We start from the raw sequence: 22,587 nt of genomic DNA, 5'->3' as shown, positions 1-22,587 counted from the left end.
ATTCAATCATTTATTTAAAACCCAATTAGTTACATGGTAGCTATTACAAGCAATTATGTCCTTACTTTATTATGTGTAATGACTGTGTTTTAGACAACATTCCTTCAACATCAACATGGCCGCATGTTGGTAGTATCGTGTAACCTTTCCACCTTTCCACCTTTCTCAGATAGTCATTTTATAGAAGCATGGTCATTCAACTGGAACAAAGCTACACTGACGAATAAACCCTCAATTAGAGCCAAACCGGCCCTGGGTTGCTTGTGTTCTGGTTCAAGGAGGACCTGACAGTCTGGGCTGGACCTTTCCTACTGGAGCAGAATCAAGACTGATTTGCATATGACTGGTTCCAAAAAGAGCGATGGGCTGGAATGCTACCCCAGGCATTTGCCAGTAGTTAGGCCTTTTGCAAGCATTCCACCTTTTGTCTGTTTCACATAAACATTTGAACATTTCAGAAGTTTAATCAGTCTGATCTTTGTCACTGGGCCTCTGACTGTCCAATGCATAGTGACCCGGGTGACATTGAGGAAGACCCATTACCATGATCTCTGTTACAGCCCAAACATTCATCTGCTATCTCCCCTTCACCCATGGGAAACTGCCGTGGCTCCTTTAAGGAAAGAAACTTCCTGGATTAGAACCCCGCTCATATGGAGTACGTCAGCCTAAGCGTGCCTCCAACCCCGATAAAGATCCAAGAAACGGACTGTTTAAATCCCGGAAGCTACGCCGGATTGGGTGTGGCTATTTTAGGACGCGAGAAGATGCAGAGTGAACCAATCATGAGGAATCATCATGCCAAAGAACTCTGTTGTGAGGGACTTTGTGGGACGTTGTAGCCAGGACCTCCGACGTGAATCCGGCAGAGAGGACAGCGGTATCTCGAGCACCCCTGGGGAGCAAAGAGACCCAACAAAGGAACTGCTTACAAGCCAGCCACATTCCAGGAGGAGGGTGGCTATCAGAGGTACGAGAACGCTTAAGGGCTCTAGGCTGGAGGCGGGTATCTAATTCTACATAAGCTACGTTTGGGGGAATTGAGACGGATCCTTCCCTTCCCATATAAAATAGTGGAGAAAATAGGGCGAACCACGTATTAAGTACAAATGAATCCCAGAAGAACCCAAAACTACCACATTCATTTACTGAAGAAATGGATAGGACCCCTCCCAAAAACCACAAACCTGTTCCAACCCACTCAGCCCAATACATCTTCTACCCTAGAGCAATTGGTCATTATTGAGGTCTTAACCCTCAACGAAACCTCCCAATTGCAGGAGGTTTTAAATCCCTTTTCTAGTATCATTTCGGACCTCCCCGGTAGAACTTCCCTGGTGGAGCACACAAAAACCACTAACCCAGGCGAAGTAATCAAACAACGACCCTACCAAATAACAGCTGCCCGAAGGACCGCCATTGATAAGGAAATAGATAACATGTTGTCATTGGGTGTCATATGTCCGTCACAAAGCAACTGGTCTTCCCCCATAGTATTTGTCTCAAAAACGGACGGATCTATATGGTTCTGTATTGACTTCAGAGCCATAAACGCCATCTCCAAGTTTGATTTGTATCCGCTCCCCCGAATCGATGAGCTAATTGGAAAACTAGGGGAGGCACAATACATTTCCACCATAGACCTTACGAAATGTTACTGGCAGGTAGCCTTACAGAAGGAATATCATGAAAAGACAGCCTTTGCCACACCAAATGGCCTATATGAATTCACGGTACTACCATTTGAGTTACATGGGGCCTCTGCTATATTTCAGAGGTTCATGAATACAGCTCTTCATGACCATCAGAAATACATGTCTGCGTACCTATATGACATTGTAGTATTCAGCTCCTCTCAGGAAGAACACCTCGTACATTGTCAACAGTTTCTCCAAGGGCAGGTCTTCACATCAATGCCAAGAAATCTAGGATGGCCTATCAAAACGTGCGGTATCTGGGATATATCCTGGGGAAAGACGTTATAGAACCACAAGAGGATAAGATCAACGGCGTCATAAACACACCTTTTCCTGCCACTAAAAGGGAGGTCAGAGCTTTCTTAGGGCTGCTGGGCTAATATCGCAGATTCATACCTGGGTATTCGGACATAGCAATACCCCCTCACCGACCTTCTAAAAAAGAAGGTGAAAACCAAGAACTGACTAATCCCCCTCCTGAAGCAAGAAGGGTGTTTTCTGAGCATAAAAAAATACGATAACCTCCAGTCCCATATTGGTATCCCCAAACTTTAACAAGACGTTCATTCTGCAAACTGATGCATCTGACCTGGGGCTAGGCAGCTGTTCTTTCCCAACTCTCTGATGAAGGTGTTGAGTTCCCCATCTTGTTTATTAGCCAGAAACTCTTCCCTAGGGAATGTAAATACCCTACTATAGGGAAGGAGTGTCCCTCAAGTGGGCCGTGGAGAAGCTGTGTTGTTTGGAAGGATCCTGCTTTACACTATACGCAGATTATGCCCCTTTGCTATGGATGAGTCGTAACAAGGGAAACAATGCTCAGGTACTCCATTGGTTTCTTTCCCTCCTGCCTTTTCATTTTGAGGTCCGGCATCGGAAAGGAACCGCGAATAGGAATGCTGACTTTCTGTCCCGGATTCCTTGTTTCTCTGATCCGGAAATGTCTGGTGGAGGGGTGTGTCACGGGGCCTCTGACTGTCCAATGCATAGCGGCTCGAAGACATTGAGGAAGACACATTACCTGATCATGCAATGCCCTTTTCTCTGTTACAGCCCGAACATTTATCTGCGATCCCTCCTTCGCCCATGGGATACTGCGGTAGCTCCATTAAGGAAGGAAACTTCTTGGATTACAACCCTGTCCATATGGAGTACGTCAGCCTAAGCGAGCCTCCAACCCCAATCAAAATTCAAGAAACAGACTGTTTAAATTCCAGAAGCTACACCAGATTGGGAGTGGCTATTGTAGGACGCGAGAGGATGCCGAGTGAACCAACCACAAGGAATCATCACACCGAAGAACCCAGTGACTGGCCTCTGGAGGGAAACTCCGTTGTGAGGGACGTTGTAGCCAGAAACTCCGACGCGAGTCCGGCAGAGACGACAACGGTATCCAGAATACCCCTGGAGAGCAAAGAGATCCAACAAAGGAACCGTGTACAACCCAGCCACGCTCCAGTAAGAGCGTGGCTATCAGAGGTACGAGAACGCTTAAGGGCTCTAGGCGGGTATCTAACGCTACATAAGCTACGTTAGGGGGAATTGAGACAGATCACTCCATCTAACAAATTCCCCCCTGAAACTGGTGAAGGGCTAGCTTAAAGGGGTAAACACTCCATCACTACCATCCCTAGTAATTTGTGAGACCAAGGAAATGGTCACTCACTACGGTTATCTCTTTTCCCTGAGACTTTCCTGTGAAGATAAGACTCCAGGTGGAGACCTGGCCGCCTGCGCAGCCAGAAGGAGCCAGACCAGTGTCCTTTGTTTGTGTACATAGCGAGAACCAAACATTCTATTCACTGAAATAAAGAAAGAACAAAAACAGCCGATAGTCCTCTTTATTTACAACCTAATTCCCTACACTCTTCAATTATAGGAATTAAAAAATAATAAGGGAGAGATGAATGGTTTTTGCACAAAGCAAATTTAATGACCATGGAGAGCAGTAGATAACGTAAAATACATAAATATTTATGAAAAAAATGTATAAACACGCACAAGGTTCAAATCTATGTATTTTGTAAACCACTGACTAAGCAACTTCCTTTTAGATTAATTGCATGTAGATGTATTTTTTAAGGCTATTGTGGACATTTGTCATGCTTCCAACTATATAGGACCTATATTTCCTACTGTTGTGCTAATATAAACTCAGGGAATGCCGGTGAGAATTCCTTTAGTATTCAATAAAGACTGCCAGTAAGTTATTTAAGAGGGTGCTCTCCCCCCACTGTTGTGTTGCCCTATTATTGTCACCATATTAGATTGTGGTGCAAAAGATGAAGGATAGCTCTTATTCTGTACAGGATTGCTTTCATCATGTGCATTCTTCAATTTCCATAAACAAGAACACCACTATCAGAGAGATAGTGCCAATTGGTGCAACATTTCCCTTCCCACAATCCCTAAAGACAGAGAATCTGGTAAAAGTTCTCCAATATCTCCAAAGATAATCTCTGAAAAATGATAACCGCCCTCTCTCAGGAATGGGGCAATTAGCATTTAGTAGTTTTTTAACTACTTTAAAAACTCAGTTTCCCCAAACATAATTTAATCTAACTTCATCCTACAGGTACCTTACTAGCTTCACTGAGACAAGGAACATTTTCAAGCTGATTGAAAACTCGTCTTATCAAACCAATATTAAAAATAGAAATGCGGTTTCAGGCGCCCATCTACATTATTTACCTATCATCTGCGTAATATTGGTTATGAACAACAATTGAAAAATGCATAACACCACTGCCCACAAACTAGCTGCATGACAATAACTATCTAGCAGACTACCAGTCCACCTTCCAATGAGGATACAGCACGCAAACAGCAACACCCAAAATATTAAAAGACATCCATAGCACCCTAGATGAAGAGGAAAATGTCTTCTAGCCTTACAAGACCAATCAACTAACTTAGAATCCACTCATCAACCCAGAAAAAAATGGAAATGCAACTGCAAGTAATCAACTTGCTTGCTTCATTTATGGCTCCCTAAGAGGAGATTGTGGAAATAGGTAAGTGTTCCTCATATGAAGAGGCGATGTCATTTGGAGTCCCCCAAGGATCCATACTATTCAACCTTTCCCTGGAGCCCCTGAGTGTGCACCTGACAGACACTGGTGCTGAAATGCATGAATATGAGGATTATACACAACTATGTCTGAAACTGTCCTCTTGTCAGTGTATACTCACATTCCAGCTCTGCCTTGGAAATTTGAAATAATGGCTGGCCAAACATTTGCAATTTCTGATCCCACATAAGATGGGATTCCTGCCACAAATGTCTTCTGGAAATAAAAAATAATAGTTTTGCCACATTCTTGTTTACAGGTTCCACATATCTTTTCAAAGTTACTTCAATTCTTCATATAAAGAAAACAACACTTTTAGAGAACTTCAGCTGAGAAAAATAATTTCAAACAAAAACCTCCTGTGACTAAACCAATGAAGGGCCGCTGGACATACATGAATAATTTACCAAAGTCACTGTGGCAGTGCTATATGGTGTAGTATTTTGAGAGCTTTACGCATCCCAAACAAAGAAGTGCTCGACTCCAAAGCATGGTTAATTTTTGCAAAAAAAACCTATTGGAGCTCCACAGTTTACTGCTAAAGGTTGGGATTCAATTTAAAAGTAGCTGTTTAATGCATCAAGACATCCACCTGAGAAGGCCAGGCTGCCTATCCCATCTACTCACCATATCAGGGGGCTGCAGATCCTTGTAGAGCAAAGACTCTACAACCGGAAACTGCCAAGTTCAAAACGGCTGAAACATTGAGACTATCCTTCACCAGGGCAGCCACCAGGATCTGGAACCCCACCTCTTCAAGCAACACACACTTGCTGCACTCAAGCAACGTGCACCGTTAACGCATGATCCTTCTACGCTGGTTCATGTTCTTCTCTGTCATGTCTGTATTGTTCAGATGTCCTTCCACCGGTCCTGTGTTGGGCTGTCCACCTTCTAAATGTTGTTTAAATTTATGGCCATGCCTCTTTCTTTATATTTACACCATGAGCACCCTCAACAGTACGCCATACAAATCTCTCGACCGCTCCTAGTTTGAGTTGGTGACTCGATGTTCTCTACGTTACCTATTCACTGATGAATATGTGGCTGTCACTGATTGTTGTGTTGTAAAGAGCGCTAATAATGTGTAGTATAGATGAGCTACGGAAAGCCACCTAATAATAAATAAATAAATAACTCCATAAATAAATACATAAATATGCAGAGTGCTTTGCAGTAAGTGTTACACAAGGACTGGGTACGTGGAAAAGAGAAGAGAGAGACTCCATCCCACCTGATCATGTCATCAATCATTTTGCCGATAGAGATCTGCAGGGTTCCCAGGGTTTCGTGAGCGGGGAGGATGTAGGCCAGGCGGGTGAAGCTTAGCATGCTGGTCACTGCGAAGAGCACCTCAGCGATAAACTGGGGGTCCTCCGTATTCCATTCGTACCTCTCTGGAAGAGCAAAGCAAGCACCTCATGTAATGTCAGCTCTTTCATCTGTGTTACAAATTATTGGCTCAGGTTTAGGGCCTCTTTAGCATCTTTTGTAGTTTGGCAAACTTTAATGGTAAAATATGTGAATCTTTAGATTCTGCATTCTATGCTGATTGCATCTCATGCATATTTGCACTAAAATAAATTACTTTTATACACTGCTCCCAATCATTACCCTTGTTGTTCCATGTGTTTTGTCTACCCAGGTTCAGCCATAAAGACCAGCTTACTTTACCCATCATAAAGGTTAATCAGCCACCTCCATCAGATGCAAAAAACATCATGGGGCATATTCTCAAGCCCCCATCGCCACCACAACGTCACTTTAAGGGACGTTGTTGTGGCAATAGGGACTTAGCCCTATTTACAAGGCAGCGTTAAGCCATGTTAAGGGGCTTAACGCGGATTAACGTTGCCTTGTGAATAGGGCCCCCTTCACGCTGTTTTTAGCGTGAAAGGGGCGTGCAGTGGGTGTTGCAGTGGGCGTTCCACCGTAACACCCATTGAGTTGGACGCTCCCTCCTATTCACAAGGGCAGCGTAAATAGGAGGTTGCGCCAAATTTAAGACCAGTAACAATCTGGTCTTAAGGTGGCGAAATGAGGAAAAATACTTTATTTCTCTTCTGGAAAAAGCAAAATGCCATGGTTTGTTTATGTACAGGAAGGTGTACCTAAGGGGGGGTCTCCATCATTAAATATAATTTAATTATCTATTACTTTCAGTGTTGCCTTTTTCACATCATTTCTACATTTTCTAGATGAAACCTATTTCTGTGGTGTTACTAAACAAATCTGTAGAAAAAGTGCAAAAATATTTGAGGATGCTGCTGGCAAAAGGACAGATAAGACGAAGTTGTGGATGGATGGTCCGACCTGTTTTAGTGAGGTAGTAGCACTCCGCAGAATCCGGCATATCCAGGCAGACGAAGTACCCCCGTACAGCAATGAGGACTCTGAGCGAGAAGGAAGCCAGGTACATGCTGATGATGACCATGTCGAGGAAGTTCCACCAGTCCAGGAAGTAGCTGCGTAGACCCTCAATCCAGACCTCTTTACACTCAAACCAGAAGAAACCTTTTGAAGCAAATGGGTGGGGAGGGGGGGGGGTGACAAAAGTGGAGCATACGTAAGAAGTCAGTAAACTTTAGAGGAATGTTGAAATCACACTGACAACAACATTGTACTTTTCGGTTTTTTCTAATGGGTGAACTACTACTACAAAGTTATACCTATAGCAGAAGTTGATGTGCCACATTTTCCATGTAATGGTTCCTTCTGAAGAAGATCTTGTAGCTATTAATTACAGGCAATTGTGAAATAAATATAAGTATACCAGACAGGCTAAAGTGTTTTTCACATTTAGATATGATAATTTAGAATGAATGAAGGCAAAAGCTCCCACTTAGTATTATACCACTACACCATGGTTTTAATATCAACTTGCATGTCGTGTCCACTATTTTCACTGCCAGCGTATTATCATGATAAGTAGATGTACACTTTGGACCAGTAAATCTATACCTCTGTATACATACTTACCTAGACAATGTGTATACAATACTTTTGCAAGTTTTGTTACATATGTTATTCTAGCCAAACCTCTTAATCAGTTGTTCCAAAAAGATGCTTATTTGCAGCCTTTTCAGAAACCACCCTCTCTGCATGTAGCAGATGATTGAAGATTAGGGTGGCTTTGACCCCGAGGAAGACCTCTGGGCTCCATTTAAAATCTGCATTTTGAAGTATGTGAAGTAGTACTACATTAGTATTACTCATGCACTCTAAATGCTGTTCACTCACCTACATGTAGAGACCTCTGCCACGCCTATCTTTTTGTGCGAAGGCCACCATCACATGTGCAGGCATCTCTGCACACGCAGGTCTACATTTTAGCAGTAAATGTGGGAGGGACAGGGGGAGTGTCTGGACAATGGAGAATACTTACACCTAATTGGAAGTGGTTTGGGGTACGGAGCATCTGCAAATACAAACCAGCCCATTGCTATTCAAAAACTACACAAATTAAGGTACTACAGCCAAAAAGGTTCTCAAACAATAGTACATGTACTCCAGCTGAGACTTGGAGTATGTCCAGCACAATACATGGCTACTCAAGCACTGCAAACTCACAAAAAGTGATGGGAGGAAGCTTGTTATAAGTCTAACCAGCGGCAATCACTCTGGGTAGCACTCCAACCCATTGTTCTTTTGCCCATCATACCACCACAGATTACACCGAGCCATATGCAAATCAGTCCTGACCCTGCTCCAATACAGACAGTCCAGCCTGGTCTACCCAGAGAGGCCTTCTCTGAACCGGAACACACGCAACCCAAGACCGGTTTCACCCAGATTGGAGCTCTTCAGTCAGGTGTAACTTGGTTTCAGTGAGACAGTGAGAAGGGACCCATGTCTGGGCATAACCTTGGCCACTTGGGGCGGTTCATTGACTACCCAAAAGGTGAAGGGAGGGTGCTTGCAATAAGTCTAACCACTTAAAGGCAGGGTCTTGTGCACTACAAAAACTTTCATTTGAAGTTTGCCTACTTCAAAGGCAGAAACTGGTATAAATGCTGGAGCCGTGACACCATAACTTCAGAACAATTAATTCTGAACTAAAGAGGAGATTCTGCCAAGAAGAAGAGCTGGAGGAGCTGTAGGAGGGGAACTGCCACTCTGCTTGTTGCTGTGTTGTGCTGGTCTACTGCTTGCTGCTTCTGTCTTGGGCAATGAAAGGAGTTTGCTTTCTGTATCCTGCTTGCCAAGGTTCTCCAAAGGCTTGTTTGTACTTGCTTCTCAGGGCCATCAAATATTTCATCTGCAGCCCCTGAACTCCACTGGTGGGTGTTCTGACGTGCCAAGCTGTGGCAATTCCAGTGTTCTGAGCCCCTGGAAGTGGCTGTTGCTGCATAGAAGCTCATAAATCCATGCTTTACCTTTCAGCACCTGTTTTTCCTGATGCAGCACTGCTGTGTGGCTGAAAAACCAATGCAACACTGCGGTGTGAAAGATCGCTGCAGGACGAGTCCTGAGCACCGTGTCTCCGACGTCCGAGACACCCACTCGCACTCCAATGCTGTGTGGCTGAAGAAATCGAAACATCACCTGCTTGTGGCTGGACTATCGATGCAGTGCCTGTTTCGCCAGGGCCGCATCAACACAGCACGACCAAACCTTTGATGCATCGCACCTTCAAACCAAGTTCTTCATCAACGTAGCCCAACAGTAAGGAACCGAGACCTAGTGTCTAGAAATTGATGCATCAATCGATGCATCATCTTTCCTGTCAGTAAGGAATCAACACATTACCTCCCCTGTCAGTAAGAAATCGACGCATCACCTCCCATGCACTGCAGTAAGGAATCAACGCATCACCTCCCCTGACAGTAAGAAATCAATATCAAAAACAAACCATTAAGAGAGGGTCCAAGGGATATAAAGTTTAGAGACCCATGCCTGGTTATTATCCCCAGCTACTTCTACATACACAACACAAGAACACAGGGGGTCTAACAGCCAAATTGTGTGGCTGGGCTGCCAATCCAAATTATCAAAATCTCGGAGTGTCTAAATCACATAAAGACAGCCTATTAAAACAAAGGTGAACACTATGTTTATAGGAAACACAGACACTTTATAGGTCATTTAGAAATTGGTTTCGAAAATCCATACCATTTAGCAATGGGTTACCATCAAATTGACTTGGTGATCAGTCCTATCATCTGGCCATACCCAGGTGTGAGTAAGGCTAGTCCCCTGATCATTGGGACCTGAAGAGCCACACCATTCGTTGCTGGTTTAGGATTTGGTCCACCAACACCAATGAGCCGCCATGTGATGGCTGATCTTTAATGGTTGAGTGAATTATAGTGCAACATAAACAATATAGTGAGTTTAAAATAGGATGGTGTGTCCACCTTATATAAATTTTATTCTGCGGCCAAACGACACCTCCTAATTAAAACCTAGAACAGTGCAAGGGAGACAGGAAACAAATATCTGTCTAGTAATGGGCCAACATGTTTCTGCCTAACGGGCAATCTGTCCCATGGCTTTCATCAGGGCCTCTGTTCTTACAGTCGTTGCACTTACAATGATTCAAAAACAAAAGTAAAAAACACCACCGTCACCAAAGTGGAATAATTCAGAAAAAATGGTTGAATACGATACAACCTGTAACAACTGGAGACATTAACCCTCCATGTCAATTTAGAAGTATGATTTCTACGGAGGAAAATGTACAATAATTAGTGTAACCTAACCATGTCTTTATCCAAAAACATGTGTTTCACTGAAGCTATTTACAAAAACAATAAACAATTAATGCTCACCCTTCATGGTAGGGGAATTGACCTCACCTCACCTGGACCTTGATCAGGTTCTACGAGGCCCGCACTCTGTAGACATAAGAGGTGAAACAGAAAGAAGGAACAACATGAAGCCCAACTGTCAGCCTTCTAGCAAAGTGTCCAATATTCCCTCCGTTAAATAACTCAACCTATGTCTACATATCAACAAGTATAGAGACCCCAGCACACCGACATCTATGTGCACCCAGTCTCAAAGTAACTCAGACTCTCTTAAAAGTATCATTCAGATATCTCAGGACTGCTCCTTACTCTATATGGGAACAGTGTTAATCTCAAGTATGTTCAATGTGAGATTCCCCAAAGCGAGGGATCTGTAGATGGAAAAAAAGGAGGAAAGCTTTTCCAAACTCACCTCTCCGTCGGTACCTCAAGCTCGCATCTGAGTCTTGGGGGAGGTACCGAAACGGAGAGGGCCAGTCATTTTAACTCCATGCCAGAAGGGCACTGTCAGTGTAACCCTACGCTTCCCTTGGCGGTGCATATGTCAATGGAAAGTGTGTTGTTCATTTTGACTTCTACGTGCCTACTAGGGGAAGCAAAAGGCAAAATTAAACCCTTACCTCGAGTTCTATGTTGTTATGTGTATGCACTACTTTGAGCTCGAACTAATGCGATAAGTCTCGCGAGATGAACTACGGGGTGATGTCATCCCGCCAGCATTTGTAGTTCTCTTCTCAGAGCGGATATGACCGCGATAATCCAATAGTCACCAGTACCTGTATCGAGAGCTACATTCGAGTAGTGCTAAGCAGTATGAACTCTAACAGAGAAGAGTTATATTGTTCCTCATCGGCGATGGTGTACTAGATTCATGGACTACAAAGTGACGTCATGACGTCCATCTTGGTAGTTCATTAGTCGCGTCTATGCGTAAATGTCACATTATGTATTTACTAGTGAAAAACGGCATGAACTCCTTTGACAAGTACCACTTTTAACATGATTTCATGAAGCCCACATACTCATATGTGAATAAGAGGTAATAAAAGATATAAGCCGCGTTTCAGTAGCTTATATAGAGGGTTATCAGCAAATGCATGAAGGCCCTTCTGGCATGGAGTTAAAATGACTGGCCCTCTCCGTTTCGGTACCTCCCCCAAGACTCAGATGCGAGCTTGAGGTACCGACGGAGAGGTGAGTTTGGAAAAGCTTTCCTCCTTTTTTTCCATCTACAGAGCCCTCGCTTTGGGGAATCTCACATTGAACATACTTGAGATTAACACTGTTCCCATATAGAGTAAGGAGCAGTCCTGAGATATCTGAATGAAACTTTTAAGAGAGTCTGAGATACTTTGAGACTGGGTGCACATAGATGTCGGTGTGCTGGGGTCTCTATACTTGTTGATAGGTTGAGTTATTTAACGGAGGGAATATTGGACACTTTGCTAGAAGGCTGACAGTTGGGCTTCATGTTGTTCCTTCTTTCTGTTTCACCTCTTATGTCTACACAGTGCGGGGCCTCGTAGAACCTGAGCAAGTTCCAGGTGAGGTGAGGTCAATTCCCCTACCATGAAGGGTGAGCATTAATTGTTTATTGTTTTTGTAAATAGCTTCAGTGAAACACATGTTTTTGGATAAAGACATGGTTAGGTTACACTAATTATTGTACATTTTCCTCCGAAGAAATCATACTTCTAAATTGACATGGAGGGTTAATGTCTCCGGTTGTTACAGGTTGTATCGTATTCAACCATTTTTTCTGAATTATTCCACTTTGGTGACGGTGGTGTTTTTTACTTTTGTTTTTGAATCATTGTAAGTGCAACGACTGTAAGAACAGAGGCCCTGATGAAAGCCATGGGACAGATTGCCCGTTAGGCAGAAACATGTCGGCCCATTACTAGACAGATATTTGTTTACTGTCTCCCTTGCACTGTTCTAGGTTTTAATTAGGAGGTGTTGTTTGGCCGCAGAATAAAATTTATATAAGGTGGACACACCATCCTATTTTAAACTCACTATACTGTTTATGTTGCACTATAATTCACTCAACCATTAAAGATCAGCCATCACATGGCGGCTCATTGGTGTTGGTGGACCAAATCCTAAACCAGCAACGAATGATGTGGCTCTTCAGGTCCCAATGATCAGGGGACTAGCCTTACTCACACCTGGGTATGGCCAGATGATAGGACTGATCACCAAGTCAATTTGATGGTAACCCATTGCTAAATGGTATGGATTTTCGAAACCAATTTCTAAATGACCTATAAAGTGTCTGTGTTTCCTATAAACATAGTGTTCACCTTTGTTTTAATAGGCTGTCTTTATGTGATTTAGACAGTAAGAAATCAACGCATCACCTTCCCTGAGAGTAAGGAATTGATGCACCGGTTTGCTTTTACAGCACCTCATCTCCCCTGCGCCTCTTTTCGTTTTTGATTTTGATGCATGCCAGGTACTTGGTGATAAAAGTGAGGCATCCATATTTTCCTATGGTCTGTTTTGAAACTTTTAAAAGTGATATCTTTGCTTGGGCATGTTGGATTTCTGTCGTTTTGGTCTTGTTTTATTCAGCTAAGTATTAGTTATGTTTCTAAATGGGTGTGGTATCCTTTTGTAGTGTTTTCACTGTGTTATTATGTGTTTATGTACAAACACTTTACACATTGCCTCTAAGAGAAGCCTGACTGCTCATGCCAAGTAACCAAGGAGGTAAACAGGGGTTACCTTGGGTGTGTAACTCCCTTACCCTGACTAGAATACAGGTCCCGACTTGGACAAGGTGCAAGCCACTGCCAACTTTTCACATCCTAGACACGTGACACTGCAAACATGGTTCACTAGAGAAGGCCTACTTGTTCACAGTAACACTGATCTGTGACTCCCAATTCAACATAACCTCATCCAGAAGGAGCCTGCCCTAAGTAAGGGTGCATGATCTTTCATGTCATTCATAGCATAACTGAATACATCCCTCAGACAGCCCTAAGACCATTGTAACAACAGTTACCCTGTGTTATTGTGTTATAATACAGTACATTGCAAACTTCGCAGCATTGCTGCCGTAGTTAGGTGGAAGAAAGGCAAAAACCAAGAACAGCCATATTCCAGCAGGGTAACAACTTGGCAAACTTTAACACAGCAATATCCAGCGCTCTCGAATTTCCAGAGCTACAAAGAAGCAACTTGTTTCCCTTTCAAGGAAAACAGCTCTTCAATATTTAGAGATTTCAACTGGTAAAAAAGTGCATAGTTTCAAATGTTTGAAATACATTTTTTTTGTGGTGTGACAGATTTAAATAAATAAACTGAAATATTTGAGTCACGGAGGAGTAAGCAGGATGCAAACAGCCCTTATTTGAAGTGAAAAATGCACAGTTGGATGTATGAGAGAAGAAGTGTACACACGATTTCTAAAAGTTTACAAATAAATTTGCATTCATCTATGGTATTGACTAAACATAAAATGATTGGTTCATGTTGATAAGTGGAACATACATACATCGATCTATGCACTTTCACAAACATACAGCAATAAGTGGAAGCTGAAACGGCGCTTAGGTATGAGTGGTTGGTATATAACTATATTGTGAGATTTAAGCAACTATAATGTTGTTTCATTTTTTAAAGAAATCTAGGCCATTTATAAAGTGCATACAACTAATTGACTTAAATGTGGCTTCTGCCTACCATCCACGCTCCAAACTCATGTCTTAATAATTAAAGACAAAGCAATAACCTTCGATGTAAAACAGGAGAAATAAAGAGATGCCCGCCCATCTAGTGGCTGAAATGAACAATGTGAAAGCAGAAAACCTGGGATCCATCCCAGCATTCAAGCTTGTCCAAGGAAGGAGCGAAGGGCTGAAAACTGGGAGTGAGGAAGGGAGCGAAGGGATGAAAACTGGGAGTGAGGAAGGGAGAGAAGGGATGAAAACTGGGAGTGAGGAAGGGAGCGAAGGGATGAAAACTGGGAGTGAGGAAGGGAGCGAAGGGATGAAAACTGGGAGTGAGGAAGGGAGCGAAGGGATGAAAACTGGGAGTGAGGAAGGGAGCGAAGGGATGAAAACTGGGAGTGAGGAAGGGAGCGAAGGGATGAAAACTGGGAGTGAGGAAGGGAGCGAAGGGATGAAAACTGGGAGTGAGGAAGGGAGCGAAGGGATGAATTGAGGAAGGGAGCGAAGGGATGAAAACTGGGAGTGAGGAAGGGAGCGAAGGGATGAAAACTGGGAGTGAGGAAGGGAGCGAAGGGATGAAAACTGGGAGTGAGGAAGGGAGCGAAGGGATGAAAACTGGGAGTGAGGAAGGGAGCGAAGGGATGAAAACTGGGAGTGAGGAAGGGAGCGAAGGGATGAAAACTGGGAGCCAGGAAGGGAGAGAAGGGATGAAACTTGCCACCCAGACCCACCTGCCACCCAGATCATGTGGAAGGAGTTCTGCCAGACGGTCTGGCTCCTGCCGGCGTAGATGTCGTGCCTGCTCTCCATGACCAGTGACTCGACCAGGAGGAAGATGAGGAACCAGAGGTAGGAGGCCGAGTGCAGGAGAAACTTCAGCACCGGGATTTTCAACATTTTTCCAGGCTAGACTTACCGAGAGCAAAGACACAGAGACATCACATCAAGAATGTTAGTTTGTGCCAGCAATATTATTGTACAAGAGTTTAAGAAAGATACACCGTAGAGAAAAAGCTAACATTTTACCATTCACCAACAATTGTAGCAGTAAAATATTCTACTATATGCACATGTCAAAGTTAAATCGTAATAAATTATAACACTTTAATTGATTGTAATTTTACCTGAAGAACAATTGATTTTAATTTTGCCTGAAAAACAACTAATTTAAATGCGCATAACAATTGTCAAATTCAGAGGGACTGAGATATACAAAGACATGTCTGTGATGTCGTTCTCCAATAATCAGGAACTGGGAAAGATCTTCAGTGCTACATACACATACATTTACAGTTCATATGCTCCCATTCCCCGATTGGAACGGAATTCTAATGGGCTTTTCTAGTAGTTTGGCACCACCTAGTGGTAGCATGAACGACTGCTGCTTTACCTTGTTTTACTAAAGCATGTCTGACATGCACGCAATGAATACAGAAGCAATCTCTGTCTTTGAACATCGAATGACTTTAGCCAAAGCCACATTTGCGACTTTCCATGATCTGGGGATACTCAGCCAATCCCCTTCGCCCATCACGCCGAGAAGATGGCCAAACAGGAATGTATTTTGTATAGCCTAGGCATGTAATGTATACAAGTCAAGTCTACAAAAGCATATGTAAAATGCGCTGTATTATTAAGACCACACAAAGGCCTAGAATTCTTGCTTAGCATGATCAGTTCGGTTATTTGTACAGAAGCATGCCATTATTACAGACTTCGTTCGCCCTGAGGCCATGGACCTGTTCAGAAACTCCTTGGGAAGCCTCAGAGAAGACGTTTATACACATATTTAAAAGGGAAACATCATTTACTACGAAGTCTTTACCACGCGTGACGTTTACTACGGTTCACTTACCACGCAAACGTCTTTTCAACGCGGGTGCATTCCACGACCGTCTTTACCACGCAACGTTCTTTCCTTCCAGTCTTCGTTCTTTCGTCTTGCGTGTTCATCATTAAGAAAAAGGAACTATAAAAAAAAGTGGGCTTGGGGGGCTGGGGGCGGTTTCCCCCCCCAAATAAAACAAGCGGATTGAAAAAACAAAAAGAAGAAAACTGAGAAAAAAAACGATATTAAGTGCCTCTGACGATCAAGAAAAGAGCCTTCCCAGCGACGTGGCGTGTACGTCATTATAGTAGTCCTATCTCTATTTTTCAAAATGTGTTTTGACGCTCGTTTCCGTGAAGGGCAGCTGGTGAAAGGCGTGGAGAGGTGAGATAAGGATCCAATCTTCATACATAAAAAAATATAATTAAAGCGCAATGTAAATTAAAAAATTAAAAAAGAAAGGTAATCTGTAGTATTGGTTTGTTATAAACATCGATATTTTGCTTTGTTTGGCAGTTTGGAAATAATTTTTTTTACCCTATCAGTATCATTATGTACAGGACGTAGGAGGTTAAGTAACGTAAATTTTGCGGTGTATAATCGTGCGTTGGAAAATGCTGTGTGGTAAAGACGCATGCGAAGTAAAATTTGCGTGATAATGCCATGCGTGGAAAACGTTAGCGTTGTATTATCATATATTCATTTAAAAGGCTCACAGCTAGCAGGAGCCCTCCTTGTCTGCACACTGCCCCTGGTGCCAGACATGGGGCCAGACCCAGTCACTTGGTGCCGGACCTGGCAGTGCCTGCCCCTCTCCCGACACTGCCAACACCTGCGGGTCTACCAACACCTTTGAGAGATTCAGAGCGGACCTAGGAATGTGTTCATGTTTGTTGTTTGCAAACTCCTCCCAATGTATATTCTTTGCACCATCCAAGGACGCTTCCTAATTACTTTAAAGGGCTACTCCAGAATAGAAAACTAAGCAGGTCTCTTTATTCAGTCCTGTATCTCTAACAATGACCAACAAAAGCCATTCTAGAATGTTCCATTGTTGGATGACGTCTGCTTGGAAGGCATGGGCATCCACAGAAATTTTTTCAGGGGGGGGCAAAATGTTAACGTCATCACCATCCTCCGACATGATGTGTGCCAGGTGGGGCACAAGAAACACTGGGGCGCAGGAGGAGCCATGGGGGACAGGAAGCAGGCTGCATATGATCTTATACACCATAGGGTTGTTGTGCCACAGCCATCTCTTTCTTTTGTGGACTTTGGAAGCTATCATTCACATCTTCTAGCAGTTGGCAAAGAAAAAAGCAGAGCTCAGCTGCTGACAGGAGCGGCTCTTGGCCAAACTTGAAAAAGCACAGGCATGCAAAGGGTTTAGAAACCTGATGCAAAATAATTATGGAAGGATCAAGCTGCCATTGTCTGATTAGCAATTACTAATCTGTTTTTATGTCACCACTATTGAATATACCACAATATTCATACACACATGATCAAGGCAGTGAAGGCACTATAACTGCATTATAAAAAAAACATGTAAAGTCAGTCTGCATTTGGTGTTAACCTGCACAAACAAATGAGAATTAAAAGATATGACAAGTGTATTTATTTTGAAAATGTATTAACTTAAATACATTAAAATAAATCAAATCAAATATATTACCATAAATAAAATAACAGCTGTTCTCTTTCAAATTGGAAAAAAAACCATATAAACTTAACCTAGAAAACTGTTACAGGAACTGCAAACATGTAGAGTCTTGCTGAAATGTAACAGTCACACTTTTCAATGAGTAGTAGTTTTATACAGTTTTTGTTCACTGGTTAGTGTACTGATCTCGAAAAAGGAACTGTAAACGTCTGTGGTCTTGTTGAAATTTATCAATTACTTGATCAATCAGCTGTTGTTTGTTTCCATCAATTTTTGCTCGATCTATGCTCATCATGCACAAACCTGATAAGCGATCATCTGCCATTGTCGACCTCAACCAGGTTTTCACCCTTCTCATTGTGCTGAAAGACCTTTCCACTGTGCAAGTGGTCACTGGTAATGGGAGAGCAATGAGAATTGCTTGCTGGACTGATGGAAATACATCTGTGTGGTTTAGCAAATCCAGAAATCCATTGTCTAACTGCTCATCCTTCGTTGACCAGATCTGAAACCATGTGACTGCTTCGGCTTCCAGGTTTTCAATGTCGTAAATTTCTCTGATGTTTGCAATATGGCATTTGTATTGCTCAAGTGTCATTTTTGCCATATGTTTTGGGTAAAGTGAAAACAAACTCAAATTTTTCTTGTTTTCATTGCCAAACCGGCTTTCTAATGATGCGATGATAGAGTCCATGTATGGCACATAGATAGACTGGCGATAGTATTCTTCCACAGAAGAGGAACCAAAATTAGAACGAAATACTTGCCGGCCACGCTGTCTGGGAAGACAAAGTTCGATGTTCAGTTTTTCTGCCAGTGTTTGTACGTTTGTAAAAATGTCCTTAAATTGCTCTTCTGCTTTTTGTCTGTGATCACGGAACACAGTCAGAAGGTCTTGCACATGATTACACACCTTAAGGATCTCAAGCTGAACCGCTTGGAGAGCCTGGCTTACAGATTCCAATCTTGATGAGTAATCTGAAATTATGGACAAGCAAAAGAGAAAGCTTGCTGTGCTGGAGGAACATTGCAATTGATATGCATCCTGACGTGTTTTCCCTGATGCTGTTGAGACCAGTAAGCATAATTCATTCAAAATCTCTTCAAAGTGTGAGCTAAAAATTCGAATGCTCTTGTATTTTGCTGTCCATCGTGTTTCACTCAGCAATGACAGATTAGGAATAAGAGATCTTCTTTTTGGACTCTCACGGAAAAACTTGATGATTGCTTTCACTGTGCCAATACAATTCCGTATATCAGGAACCGCATTCAGGTCATTAACAACCAAATTAAGTTTATGTGCAGCACAGTGAGCAAAAGCAGCTTTAGGATATTTTCTCTTTATTAATGCTTGGACGCCACCTTCCTTTCCTGCCATTGTAGAGCATCCATCATATCCTTGGCCTTGGAGTTTTTCTAAGTTTAATCCAAATTTAGAACATGTATCCATACTCATATTTTCAATTGAGATAGCATCCATTTCTTTTAAGGTTGCAAATCCAAGGAATTCTTCTCTGATGACAGCTACGGTACTACTTGTCGTGTCTACAAAACGTACTCCAAGTGACATCTGTTCTTTTCCAGATATGTCAGCACTTTCATCAGCAATGATTGAAAATCCATTTGACCTATTGACTAAAGATACTAGATCTTCTCTTAATGTTTCTTCACATAATCTAATCAATTCATGTTCAACTCGAACAGATGTATAACGTGCATTAACTGGTGCATTTTCCAGATGGTTCTTTAAGGTAACATCTCCTGCTTCAATGCGAAATTGGTACAGACTTTGCACATTTCCGGATGTACTTTTTTTCACACGTAATGCAATGTCATGTGTGCCACAAAATAAGATAGATGACAAAATTGGAAATAACTTTTTCCGATTTTCTTCAACATGCCTTTTCACAGCGTTGTCTATTTGGCAAACAATACTTGCTTCCGGTTTCTTTCTGATTGCCAAAAAGTGAGTTGCATCCACGTGTGCATTTTTATGCCAAGACGATAAGACATGCTTGCGTGCACTTTCATGGAAGTCTTTATATTTAGTGAAAGGCGTAGTTATGAATGCTCCTAGTATCCCACGATGAACGGGCTGTGGAAAAACTGTGCACTACTTGTAAATTACACCTTTCAGTTGTGGAGAGTAGCTAAGCCATGGTCATACGTTTCCGGTGTAGTACACATATTTATTAGAAGATTGCATTTGACAGCGTCTGTTAGTTTTTTTGCTAAATTAAAATACAATCCAATATCATTTACAGAAGCATCAACATCATGGCTAGATTCTGTTGGATCTGAAAGTGGACCTGCAGAACTGCTTGTGCTTAGTTCTTCTGCCTCCTCCTGTTCAGCATGTATAGATTTTTTTTGCTTCCCTAATATCAGATTCTACATCATCCAATTTTTGTTTTGAAAAAAAGTTTCGGATGTCCATTCCTAAAAGAAAATGGGGATCATTAAATACTCTGCTCCTCATCAGGCAGGCTGCATTGAATAAAGTGAGTTGTAGATGGCCCCTGCCACCTTAAAACTCATACATTCCCTGAACCCTAAAATTACCCCTTGGTACCCCAACACCCATTTACCCCCTGGCACCCCAAAACCCATACCCACCCTGAACCCTAAGATTACCCCTGGCACAAAAAAAACATATCCGCCCTGAACCCTAACATTACCCCTGGCACCCCAAAACCCATACCACCCAGAACCCTAAAATTACACCTGGCACCCCAAAACCCATATCCATTCTGAACTCTAAAATTACCCCTGGCACCCCAAAACCCATACCTACCCTCAACCCTAAAATTACCCCCGGGCACCCCAAAAACCCATAACCACCCTGAACCCTAACATTACCCCTGGCACCCCAAAACCCATATCCACCCTGGACCCTAAAATAACTTCTGGCACCCCAAAACCCATACCCGCGCTGAACCCTAAAATTACCACTGGCACACCAAAACTCATTACCACCCAGAACCCTAAAATTACCCCCTGGCATCCCAAAACCCATACCCACCCTGAACCTTAAAATTACCCCTGGCACACCAAAACCCATATCCACCCTGAACCCTAAAATTATCCCCTCGCACCCCAAAACCCATATCCACCCTGAACCCTAACATTAACCCTGGCACCCCAAAACCCATAACCACCCTGAACCCTAACATTACCCCTGGCACCCCAAAACCCATATCCATTCTGAACCCTAAAATTACACCTGGCACCCCAAAACCCATATTCACCCTGAATCCTAACATTACCCCTGGCACCCCAAGACCCATACCTACCCTGAACCCTAACATTAGCCCTGGCACCCCAAAACCTATACTTACCCTCAACCCTAAAATTACCCCCTCGCACCCCAAAACCCATAACCACCCTGAACCCTAACATTACCCCTGGCACCCCAAAACCCATATCCACCCTGGACCCTAAAATTACCCCCGGCACCCCAAAACCCATTCCCATCCTGAACCCTAACATTACCCCTGCACACCAAAATTCATTACCACCCTGAACCCTAAAATTACCCCTGGCACACCCAAAACCCATATCCACCCTGAACCCTAACATTACCCCTGGCACCCCAAACCCCATACCTACCCTGAACCCTAACAATACTCCTGGGTCCCGCAAAACTCATACCTACCCAGAATCCTAAAATTACCCCTGGTACCCCAAAACCCATACCGACCCTGAATGCTAAAATTACCCCGGCACCCCAAAACCCATTCCCACCCTGAACCCTAACATTACTCCTGGCACCCCAAAACCCATACCTACCCTCAACCCTAACATTACGCCTGGCACCCCAAAACCCAATACCCACGCTGAACCCTAAAATTACCCCTGGCACAACAAAACTCATTACCACCCAGAACCGTAAAATTACCCCCTGGCATCCCAAAACCCATACCCACCCTGAACCTTAAAATTACCCCTGGCACACCAAAACCCATATCCACCCTGAACCCTAAAATTATCCTCTCGCACCCCAAAACCCATATCCACCCTGAACCCTAACATTACCCTGGCACCCCAAAACCCATATCCACCCTGGACCCTTAAATTACCCCTGGCACCCCAAAACCCATGCCTGCGCTGAACCCTAATATTACCCCTGGCACACCAAAACTCATTAGCACCCTGAACCCTAAAATTACCCCCTGGCATCCCAAAACCCATACCCACCCTGAACCTTAAAATTACCCCTGGCACACTAAAACCCATATCCACCCTAAACACCAAAATTACCCCTGGCACCCCAAAACCAATATCCACCCTGAACCCTAACATTACCCCTAGAACCCCAAAACCCATACACACCCTGAAAAGTTACTGGAACTTACTTCAAAACTGCTTCCTGCTCTTCTGATACAATTTGGTAGAGTCGGGCTGATCAGCAGCACTGTCGTCCTGACATCCAGCCCCTCCCGAAGGTCTCACTGTGTAGATCAATGTTGGTCAAATGTCCCCTGGTTTCTCCTTGACTTGGCCTCCTCTGCTTCTTTGTGGGTGCCCTTGGAGGCAAAAAGAGACAGATCCATGGCCCTGTTCACCATTTATCTGGTGAGCAGTGCCGTGGATGTGTATTCCATACAAGTGCACAAACAGCAAGGGGAAAGGGATGGCAGTGCAGGTGACCTTTTCCTTTCTAAAGTAATTCCTGCTGGCGTCATAGCCCAGGGTGTGCTGTCTGTGCACCTGTCAGGAATACACATCTATACAAGTGCACAGACAGCAAACCCTGGGCTATGATGCCAGCAGAAATTCCTATACAAAAGAAAAGGGTCACCTGTTTTGGCCATCCCTTTCCCCCTGCTGTGCACATCATCCCACTCCCACCCCATGAGGAGGCAGCTAGAAGTGGTATTTATTATTCTGAGGGGCGT

At 43.3% G+C, this 22,587-nt stretch overlaps 1 protein-coding gene across 1 annotated transcript in view; it reads right to left on the bottom strand.

Annotated features, from left to right (window-relative positions):
• XNDC1N (XRCC1 N-terminal domain containing 1, N-terminal like) overlaps positions 1-22,587 on the bottom strand; it is a 369,152-nt gene that overhangs the window by 22,384 nt on the left and 324,181 nt on the right. The window contains exons 14-16 of the mRNA XM_078659006.1: positions 14,930-15,104; positions 7,082-7,282; positions 6,003-6,165 (exon numbers count right to left, since the gene is read on the bottom strand). Of these exons, the coding sequence (XP_078515132.1) occupies positions 6,003-6,165; positions 7,082-7,282; positions 14,930-15,104 (539 nt within the window). The remainder of the gene's footprint in view (positions 1-6,002; positions 6,166-7,081; positions 7,283-14,929; positions 15,105-22,587) is intronic.

The sequence above is a fragment of the Lissotriton helveticus genome, chromosome 8 (genome assembly GCF_964261635.1).
Source record: "Lissotriton helveticus chromosome 8, aLisHel1.1, whole genome shotgun sequence".
NCBI lineage: Eukaryota > Metazoa > Chordata > Amphibia > Caudata > Salamandridae > Lissotriton > Lissotriton helveticus.
This window is presented reverse-complemented; position numbering and strand designations above follow the sequence as displayed.